The 10,992-nt window shown below is 40.2% G+C and overlaps 1 protein-coding gene across 2 annotated transcripts; it reads right to left on the bottom strand.

Annotated features, from left to right (window-relative positions):
• Positions 1–1,122: 1,122 nt before the first annotated feature.
• CAMLG (calcium modulating ligand) lies at positions 1,123–10,992 on the bottom strand. Of its 2 annotated transcripts, XM_036313872.1 has the most exons (4): positions 10,683–10,988; positions 8,609–9,069; positions 7,347–7,412; positions 1,123–2,334 (listed from the first exon to the last, which is right to left on the bottom strand). In XM_036313872.1, the coding sequence occupies exons 1-4, from the start codon at positions 10,852–10,854 to the stop codon at positions 2,143–2,145; spliced, it is 891 nt and encodes a 296-aa protein (XP_036169765.1). In that variant the 5' UTR covers positions 10,855–10,988; the 3' UTR covers positions 1,123–2,142. The 2 variants fall into 2 exon arrangements, with proteins under 2 accessions (XP_036169765.1, XP_036169766.1); XM_036313873.1 differs by lacking the exon at positions 7,347–7,412 and having other exon boundaries at positions 10,683–10,992.

Raw genomic sequence — 10,992 nt, forward strand, 5'->3', positions numbered from 1 at the left:
TGTAGAACTTCCACTCATCCAGCCTTCCTGTGGTTCTGGATGATGTCCGTTCCTTCTTTTAGTTGTATTTTTGAAGTGGTTGTTCGAGGCAGCAAACTCTGGCGTTAACCTATGCCGCCATCTTGGTTTCTTCCTACCATTATCAATCAATCCAGTTTTAAGCCATATACATATCAAGTCCCCGAAATTTCCAAAGAAATTTTTTTTTAATTATTCCAGATACTAATACATTTTTATTTTCTTTCGATACTACTCAACACGCTTAAAGTGGCAACAACAGACACAGGTGTCTTACAGCTCTTCTCTTTTAAAGAAATTTGATAATGATCTCTAATTACTAAAATTTATCATGTGTCAAGTTGCTAAATGCGGCCTTTTTAAGTCAGGACCTTCAGATTATGGACTGACGCGCTGCCTACTGCGCTGAGGGAGCTACTTTAAATGGGGCCTTTTAAAAAGAAACAGAAGTAAACATATGCAATTGAAGGCCCCTAGTGTCTTCTCAGAGATTGAGGGGGATGTGACAAATCAGGGGATGCTTTCCAAACCTCTGGATACTAGCCCTGGCTGGTTTAGCTCAGTGGATAGAGCTTTGGCCTCTGGACAAGTTGCATATGCAAGGGTTTGGGGCTTGGTCCCCAGTAGGGGGCATGCAGGAGGCAGCCAATCAATGGTTCTCTCTCATCATTGATGTTTCTATCTCTCTCTCCCTCTCCCTTCCTCTCTGAAATCAATAAAAAAATCTTTAAAAAAAAAACAAAAAACGTCTGGCCGAAACCGGTTTGGCTTAGTGGACTGAGGGGTCCCGGGTTCGATTCCGGTCGGGGGCATGTGCCTGGGTTGCGCGCACATCCCCAGTGGAGGATGTGCAGGAGGCAGCTGGTCGATGTTTCTCTCTCATCGATGTTTCTGGCTCTCTGTCTCTCTCCCTTTCTCTCTGTAAAGAATCAATAAAATATATTTAAAAAACAAACAAACAAAAAAACCCTCTGGATACTAGATTCACTGTGGAATCAGGAAAAAAATGTGTGCTTGTAATCTTATCCTAAGTCAGAAGACTAGACTTAAATGATACTTATTCTACATTATTCTGATTAAAAATAAAGTGACACAAATCAATACTGTGAGTAATAATGAAAAAGGACATATGTTTTTAATATCACAAGGATTAACTAAATAGACCATACAAAAATCTGTAAGGAAAAGTAATAACGAGCAATATAACACACATTTTATACTCATTTAAGACAAACCTTACAAATATGAGTGTTACCAAGTTAGTTTATAGAACATTTATGCTATTGAGTTTCATACCTCAGTCAATTCTTCAAATCCCACTTTAATATCTAACCATTCTAGTCTAGTTTGCTTAAAAATACTCCTGAAAATTGAAAACTCAAAAGTGAAAATTTCCAATTCTAAGATTTTTAGAGAGAGAGAAAAACATTGATGTGAGTGTGACAGTAAAAGATCCTTCAGCCATCTCCTCACCGGCCAGGACAATAAAAAATTTTCATAAATAAAAATAAAGATTTCATAAATACCTTTTAATTTCATATGTATGGATCTTAATCCTTTCTCCCATTACAATGCTTGCACTGGAGTAAGGATTAAGATACTGACTCTCAACACCTTCAACAACAAAGATAAAATTATTTTAAAAAAGAGATACTGACTCAACAAGATACAATTGGCTACCTTATTCGGCTCTTATAAATTAAAATGTGCACACTTAACATTAGAAAATTCAGTTTCTTTCATTTTATTTTTAAGATGGCATCATTTCTCAGGAAATAAGAACCAAATACATGACACAGTCCCCAATTACAAAGGGCTGGCTGAGACCTTGTTTCTCTGCCGAAATACAAATCTTAAAAGTTAGGGAAAGGTGTAGACTAGGGATTCTAATTAAACAAGAAAAATCAGTTAATGACATTGGTACTCTATTCTTCACATCAGTATTAATACAAACTCAATGCTTTTAAGTCAGAGGATCTGCCATTTCATTCTAAATCAAGTAGTTTTACAACCGCTACAAAGTAAAAGTATTACATAACGATGTAACCCGATTTGCCTCCTTTAAAGACACTGCAATATGAGAGAAAGTGGTTTTCTGTAAGCTTCTCCTGAGTTCTGCAGGCTTCATGGTACTTCAGAGGCCCAATACTCAAGCAGTTCATGACAAAAGATAAAGGTGAAAAAGTAGACACAGAGATCTGTGAAAACTTCGCCCATTTTGCTGTACGTATCCATTGATCGATTTATCACTTCAGCAGGAATTCCAGATAATAGAAGTGCTGCTGTTAGTACTGTTGTCTTTATCTTCTTTTCACCCTGTACACAGAAAGACAAATAAATCCTACAGCTTTCAGAAGACAAATTAAACTCTACAAAAATATTACCAGTGCTATTTTTGCCTAACTGATTTCAAAACTGGTAATGAAGTTTCAAAATATCAATCATTAATATATCAACAAGCATTACAAACATTTACTGAGCATATAATATGTAAAGCAGTAAAATGCTAAGCAGTAGGGAGAAAGATACCATTCTTGCTATCAACAGTTAAAAAAAGATAGGACAGGCCTAGTTGGTTTTGCTCAGTGGTTAGAGTATTGGCCTGCGCACCCAAAAGTCTCGGGTTCCTTTCCTGGTCAAAGGCACCTGGGCTGCGGGTGAGGGAGACACCAGCCTATGTGTGTCTCTAACTTTGGTGTTTCTCTTTCTCTCTCTCTCTCTTCCCCACCTCCCTCCCTACCTTCCACTCTCTCTGAAAAGCAATGGAAAAAATCCTCAGGTGAAGATTAACAAAGAATAAATAAATAGCCCTAGCAGGTTTGGCTCAGTGGATAGAACGTCAGCTTGCAAACTGGAAGGTCCCAGGTTCGATTCCGGTCAAGGGCACATGCTCAGGTTTTGTGTTCGATCCCCAGTGGGGGACTTGCAGGAGGCAGACAATCCATGATTCTCTCTCATCATGGATGTTTCTATCTCTCTCCCTCTTCCTTCCTTTCTGAAATCAATAAAAATATATTTAAAAAATAATAAATAAATAAAGATAGGACATAAATAAGTGCTAAATGAATGCCATGGATAATGTGTAGCATAGTGGCTCAAAGAAGATAGAAATTATTCCAGGGTTTTATATATAAATAAAGCACAGGGAAAGATTTCAGGAGAAAATGGAATTAAAAACAGGCCTTCAAGAATAAGCAAGATTTATATAGAAGTGAGGAGAAATCTTATTGAAAGGTAAGTCTCATGGGGAAAAAGGGGAACATATGTAATACTTTCAACAATAAAGAATTATTAAAAATAAATAAATATACATTAAAAAAAAAGAAAAGTAAGTCTCATGACAACAAAAGTCCGAGTGACAGGTGTACTGGAGGACAGTGAGTAATTTTGTACCAGAATCATAGGAATAATTTGTAGAGCCCGAATTACCATGCAAAGCAACTCACACTTGATTATACATGCAATAAGATATTACTGAAGCCGAAACTGGTTTGGCTCAGTGGATAGAGCGTCGGCCTGCGGACTGAGGGGTCCCAGGTTTGATTCCGGTCGAGGGCATGTACCTGGGTTGCGGGCACATTCCCAGTGGGAGATGTGCAGGAGGCGGCTGATCGATGTTTCTCTCCCATCTATGTTTCTAGCTCTCTATCTCTCTCCCTTCCTCTCTGTAAAAAATCAATAAAATATATTTAAAAAAAAAAAAGATATTACTGAATATTTTACTTCTTAATATAATTTTCTAGCTTCATTTTTTAAGAGATTCAAGGCTGAATTTTCATTTAATTTACTGATTTGGTGTCACCAAATCCAGTCACGATTCAAAAATTTTAATAATATAAAAACCTATAGTTACCCAAAAGAAGTCTATGTCCACAAAAAGATCAATACAAGGAAATCCTTAGCTGCTTTAGTCATAATAACCAAAAATTAGAAACAACCAAAGAAGTCTATCAACAGATTAAATAAATTAATATATTCATACAATGGAATATTATTCAGCCAAAAAAGGAGAGGAATAAATTATTAATATAGTTAACAACATGGATTATTATAAAAAATACTATACAGAAGCAGCCTTGTACAAAAATGCATGTATAGGAATAATTCCATTTATATGAAGTACTAAAACAGAAAAAAGTAATCAATGGTGGGAAAAAGAAAATCTGAGTCTAGGGGCTATGACTACAGCTGCCTGGAAAGGGGCATGATGAAATTTCCTGATAGTGATGTTCTAAACCTTGAAAGAATTTGGGTTTCATAGGCTGTCAAAACTCATAAATGGTATACAAAGACTTGAGCAATTCACTGTATGAAAATTTTACCATAAATTAAAAACAAAAAAGAGCCCTGTGCACTGAAAGGTTGCTGGTTCAATCCCCGGTTGGGGCACATATGGAAGGCAACCAATCAATGTTTCTCTTTCTCTCTCTCTCTCTCTCTCTCCCTCCCTCCCTCTCTAAGCATGTCTTCTGATGATGAGGGTTGAAAAAGAAGACAAGAACAATAAACAAACACTTAATTGAAATGATATGTAAGCTGAAATGTGCAGGGGTAAAGTATGTTGATGTTGCGACAGCATGGATGGATCTGGAGATTATAATAAGTGAAATAAGCCCGTCAGAGAAAGACAAATGCCATATGATCTCACTTATATGTGAAATCTAATGAACAAAATAAACTGACAAACAAAATAGAACCAGAGTCATGGATACATGGTACAGACTGACAGATGTGAGAGGGGAGGTGAGTGGGGTTGACAAGATGAAAGAAGGTGAAGAGATTAGCCAAACACATGTGCATAACCCATGGACGCAGACAACAGTGTGGTGATGGCCAGAGGGAAGGGGAGGTGAGGGCTGGATGGAGGTGAGCAAAGCGGGGGAGGAATGAGGAACATCTGTAATAATGTCAATAATAAAAATAAAAATTAATTAAAATGGATAAAAAATTGGAAAGATACAAGATAAATATAATGAAATGTTAATTATAGAATCTAGGTTGTAAGTATAAATGGGCGTTACCTGCACAATTCTTTCAACCTTTCTGTGTGTTTAAAAACTGATATAACATGCCGAACCTGTTTGGCTCAGTGGATAGAGCATCGGCCTGCGGACTGAAGGGTCCCAGGTTCGATTCCAGTCAAGGGCATGTACCTTGGTTGCGGGCACATCCCCAGTAGGGGGCGTGCAGGAGGTAGCTGATCGATGTTTCTCTCTCATCGATGTTTCTAACTCTATCCCTCTCCCCTCTTCTCTGTAAAAAAATCAATAAAATATATATAAAAATAAAAAAAAACACACTGATATAACAAAATGTTTATTTATTTATTTAATGATGTAGAAAATCTTAATTTTTTGGGGGGTGGGGGAGAAAGAGAAAAGAGAGAGACAGAGAAACATTGATTGGTTGCCTCTAGCATGCGCCCCCAACAGGGGATCGAATCCACAATCTAGATAAGTGCCCTGACCGGGAATCAAATCTGCCACCTTCTGAAGTACAGAATGACACTCAAACCAACTGAGCTACAGCAGCCAGGGTTGTTTTTTTATTTATTAATTTTAGATAGAGAGAAAGGATGGGAGAGGGGGAGAGAGAGAGAAACATCAATTTGTTGTTCCACTCATTCATGCACTTGTTGGTTGGTTCTTTTTTTTTTTGGTTCTTTTTAAAAAAAATATATTTTTATTGATTTCAGAGAGGAAGGGAGAGGGAGAGAGAGAGATAGAAGCTTCAAGGATGAGAAAGAATCACTGATCGGCTGCCTCCTTCACGCCCCACACTGGGGGTCGAGCCCACAATCCAGGCATGTGCCCGTGACCAGATCGAACCCGGGACCTTTCAGTCCACAGGCCGACGCTCTATCTACTGAGCAAAACCAGCTAGGGCCATTGGTTGACTCTTGTATGTGCCCTGACTAGGGATCGAACCTGCAACCTTGGTGTATTGGGACGATGTTCTAACTGAGCTACTGGCCAGGGCTCTTCCAGAGCTTCTCTACACATATATAAGCAAAACCAAGTATCAAATATCTATATTTTCTTCCCTTTTATAAAAAAGTATACTGTAGATCCTATTCTGTATTGGCTGCCTCTTGCACACAACCTGCTGGGGATCAAGCTCGCAACCTGGGCATGTGCCCTGAGCGGGAATTAAACCAGCAACCTCTTGGTGCATGGTCCAATGCTCAACCACTGAGCAACACCAGCCAGGCTTGATTTTTTTCTCTTAATATTTCTTGGCAAGCTTATCATTATCAGTACATGAAGAACTGAATGAGCAGGCTGTAACTTTTTTAACTAGTCACTTATTAGTAAACATTGAGATTGTTTCCAGAATTCTGCTATTGCAAAACTACAATCAATGTTTCAAGGGTAAGTTTCTAAACAAATCCTTTTAATAAAATTACACTTTTAGAATATTTGAGATCTCACTCCCTGGCATATGTTGTCAATTTGACACAAACTCTTATAAAAATTAAAAAAAATATATTATACCTTTGGGGAAAAAGGTCAATACTAGGAAAACATATATCTGTATCATCAAAAATAATTTTAATTAAAAATAACATTTCTCTTACTCCTTTACTTTGTGTATTTGACCTATTTGGCCTATTAAATATATAAATGCTTCAAATCCATAAAAAAAATATGAGGTCTATCAGTGCATTACAAGCCATTAATCAAATAGCTAAGTAGCCATTTCTCAGCAAAAAACTCACAGAAAACTCAATCACACAAATAGGATTATCGTCTATGCCAGCCAAGTCAAGTCCCATAAAACTGTGTATATACATTTGTAGTCAAGCAAACCAGGTAAACAATGATATTCCCCATAATTCTGTTCTGCAATTTTGGCCAAATATTTCTTGCAAATATCAGGCCTTTGGCATTAAAGTCCAAGTGCACTGTTATTAAGTGTCCACTAAGGCACACAGTACCATAACTGAACCCATTTTAAAATTAATGTCCTTTATCATAAACAAAATGTATTACTAAATCTTTACTAAGTAATGAAATTAAACACTTGTATATGTGCAGTATTCAAAGTCTGTCTTGAGGTTTTTCTTCTCCCAATCCATGGTAGACCAACATTTTTGTAAAATATGATAAAAATGTTATCGCAATGTCCAATTGCTACAGAGTGTCTAATTACTCACTTTCTGAACTTCGCTCATTACAAACAGAACAAAGACTTTGATTGGAAGCCAATCACACTTTGAGTAGCACTGATTCAGACCATAAGCATAACAAATTTTTTTAAAGTTTTTCAGATTATCTAATCATTAATCAATCTAAATACAACATAATTTAGAAAAAAATGTAATTTACCTTGGGAAAATATTTGTATAGTCCCATGTATGCAAGTTGTAAAGTAAGAAATGGAGCAAATATGGACTGTGAAGATAGAAGATACAATTATATATTTCCAACATAATCATTCAAATCACAAATCAAACTAATAGCAGCTATAAATTTTAAGTAACAAAACTAATAAAATATTTAATTTTAGTAGTTGAAAGCAGTCTTGTTTCTGCAGAACAGTGAAGAAAATAAAAGGAATTGATTTATTATAAACATGTTTCTCAAGTCAAGTCACTCTCTAGTTTTATTTTTTAATATATTTTATTGATTTTTTTTAGAGAGAAAGGGAGATGGATAGAGAAATAGAAACATCACTGACCATTGATCAGCTGCCTCCTGCACGCCCCCCCACTCCCACCCAGGAGATTGAGCCTGGAACCTGGGCATGTGCCCTGATCTGGAATCGAACCAGTGGCCTCTTGGTTCTTGGCTCGACGCTCAACCACTGAGTCACACCAGCCAGGCTCACGTCACTCTCTTTAATATCCCCCAAAATGTCTTCCCGCATAAAAACTTACCTTTTAAAAAACTGAAGGCACCTGGCCAATGTTGCTCAGTGGTTGAGTCTTGACCTATGAACCAGGTGTTCAGGGTTTGATTTCCAGTCAGGGCACATGCCGGGTTTATAGGCTTGATCCTCAGTGGGGGCGTGTAGGAGGCAGTCAATTGATGATTCTCTCTCATCATTGATGTTTCTATCTCTCTCTTCCTCTCCCTTCCTCTGAGAAATCAATAAAAATATTTTAAAAAATAAAAAACTTGAAAGTATTCACCCTGGCTGGTATTGCTCAGTAGATAGAGCATCAGCCTATGCACCAAAGGGTCTTGGGTTCAATTCCCGGTCAAGGGTACTTTACCCTATTTAGAATGAAACTGCTTGGGGTTAATCCCAGCTGTGACTTAAGAGCTGGTGATACTGGGCAAATGATTTAACCACTATGAGTCTCCATTCCCTTATCTATAAAACAAAGATTCATAAGGATGAGGTTAAATGAATCAATATATGTAAATCACTTAGAATGGTACCTACATATAGGGGGCATTTAATAATTATTATTAGGCTCTGTATTTAACCAGAATACCTCATTCTATAACTAAGGTGAATAGCAGTTTATAATGCCTCTCCAAATAGCCCTGTGAATCAGGCAAATATTAAGTTAATATTGGCAATGAATTCTGTGGATTAAAAACACTCATTACTATAACTAATTTTCCATTATATTTCTTACCAAATATTTGCAAACAAAAGCTCTGACTCCAAAGGCAAGAAGAGCACATCCCACCAATCTAAATATTCTGAAAGAGTCAAATTCTTCTGTTGTATTTCCATCCTCTTGACTGGGTTTTTCACTAATTAGTTGTTTCCTTAGTTTCATTGCTTCTTCAAATCTGGAGAGGTACTGTTCTAGGCCATGGCGAGAGCCCCTCTGGGCAGTGTCCGCTGTCAGGTCCCCTCTGTTCCGCTGCCGGAGCTCAAGGCTTACATCATTACTGCCCTCAGGTGGTTTAATGAAAGAGTCCAGTTTGTCTCCCAGCTCAGTCCCCTTTACCTCTGCCACACCACTCTGCTGGTCAGCTGTTCCTGTACTGACGGAATCACCCAGCACTACTCGCTTTGAAACTGAAGGAATGGTGAGAGAGTTCAGTTTATCGCTGTCCTGTTGCTTTGATTTTGTTTGACTTTCTTCTTCTGAGAAAAGAAATTTAGAAACCTTATGTATTACATATAGGCAAACACCGTTCGTAGTAATATTAAAAAATGTACTGAGCTAGAACTCTGAATCTAAATTAATACTGATTTTGCATAAAACATAAACTAGTTTCCCTCTACATCCTCAAAATGTATCACTCAAAAAGAGTATTCCTGTAGAAAATATAATCCAAACTTTGGGGGTAAAAGGCTAGTAAAAAAATTAGAAAAGATAGGCAGGGAGAGAACACGCTATAAAGACCAAGTTTTCATGGATAAAACATCCCTAAAGTATAGTTGCACTGCCTGCTCTAGCTTCTTTGGTTAAAAATAGAAAATTATTAAAGCTTTTAAAAATCTGTATTTTAATATTATATTTCTGAATCCAGAGCCCTGTCAGCATAGGGTGTGGCATGTCGTACAGCTACTGCTTACGTAATCCTTCTCCTGTAGTCAGGGAGCCATTCGTAGGGACTTAAGCCATTTGAAGATGCTGTTCTGGTTTAAAACAACACGAAACCTTAATGGCAGGTAACATTTTCAAAGCAAAAGAACAAAATACGGAACATACGCCTCAAGGAAGACAGTAAGTGCTTTGGGAAAGAATAAACATGCTATTAATCATTAAAGGAAGGGACAGTTTTGTAACTACTGCTGCGGGAGAAGTTGAAATCGTTCTCTTACCTCCTCTGGGTAGTTGTCAGCGGCAGACCTGAAGCTCAGAACTACACCTACACCCAAAGCCCTACCGAACCGAAGTCACGAAGATCCAAAGGGCTCGCAACCAAAGCCGGTTGCTAACGGCAACACTCCATGGGAAGTTAGAGAACACTGGCACATACTAGGTGTTCCATAAATATTCACATAAAATAAACAGTCACATAAAAGTGTTTTAAAGAAACTCACTGCCCGTGTCCCTGGGGGAGAAATGAGGCCCTCACTCTCCCTCGGGCGAAAGGCGGTGCCTGGCATCTCATGGAGCTCGCACTCTGGGGGAGAAGACCTCTGGCGGCGGGCACTCCCACTTGCTGGGTCTATAAAGAACGGTCGCCCCAATTTTTTACTAGGAGGCCTGTGGGTGACAATGCTGAGGGCACTGAACACCAACTGTACGAGCGCCTGACCCACGCAGGGAGGACTAGCGGGCCGCTCCGTAAAGACAGCTCACGTGGGCCGACAGTTACAGCAAAAGGCAAAAGAAGGCAGACGCCAGGGAAGGCGCCGGAAGGGCGCGCACCGGGCACAATGGCAGAGCAGGAGCCTGGGATGCAATGTCCGCCCGCAAGAGGCCAGGGGTGGGGAGGCGGAGGGGTGGCCTCGGTACACGGGGCAGGGAGCACCCAGGCAGACGGACTCGGGAGCGAAGCTTCGCGGCCCGCGCGCGGCAGAGGCGGGACAACCCCCGGAAAACTGAGAAGAGCAACTGGAAGGGGGTCAAGAAGTGAGAACTTGGGACATCACCCGAAATCAGGGGCAGAGCAGGGCGTGGTCAGAAGGTCAGCGGGGTGGGCAGGGAGGGGCAGGTCCTCCAGGCTGATCCTGGCGTCCCACAGTGATCACATAGAATTTGGAAAGGGCGGGCGGGACCCCGAGGGGGAGACGGAGCTTCTCACCCGCGCCGCTCCCGGGCCTGTGAAACCCCATGATCCGGTTGATGCGCTGTTCCGAGTTCATGAGCAGCTTTCTCCGCCGCAGCTCGGCCCGACGCTGGGAAGCCGACATGCCAGAGCCAACCGGGGCCCCGGGCCGCTCGCCGCTGTCCGTAGCGACGGTCACGGGCTCCATCTTCCCTTCCACAATCTGGGAGAGGCGACGGTGGCGCTGGAGGCGGCAGCGACGGGGCCGATGACTTCAGGCCCGGCCGCGGGCGCGCGTGCCCGGCTCAGCGCAGACCCGCCCCCCAGCGCCCGGCTGGAGACGGCG

The sequence above is a fragment of the Myotis myotis genome, unplaced genomic scaffold, assembly GCF_014108235.1.
Source record: "Myotis myotis isolate mMyoMyo1 unplaced genomic scaffold, mMyoMyo1.p scaffold_m19_p_6, whole genome shotgun sequence".
NCBI lineage: Eukaryota > Metazoa > Chordata > Mammalia > Chiroptera > Vespertilionidae > Myotis > Myotis myotis.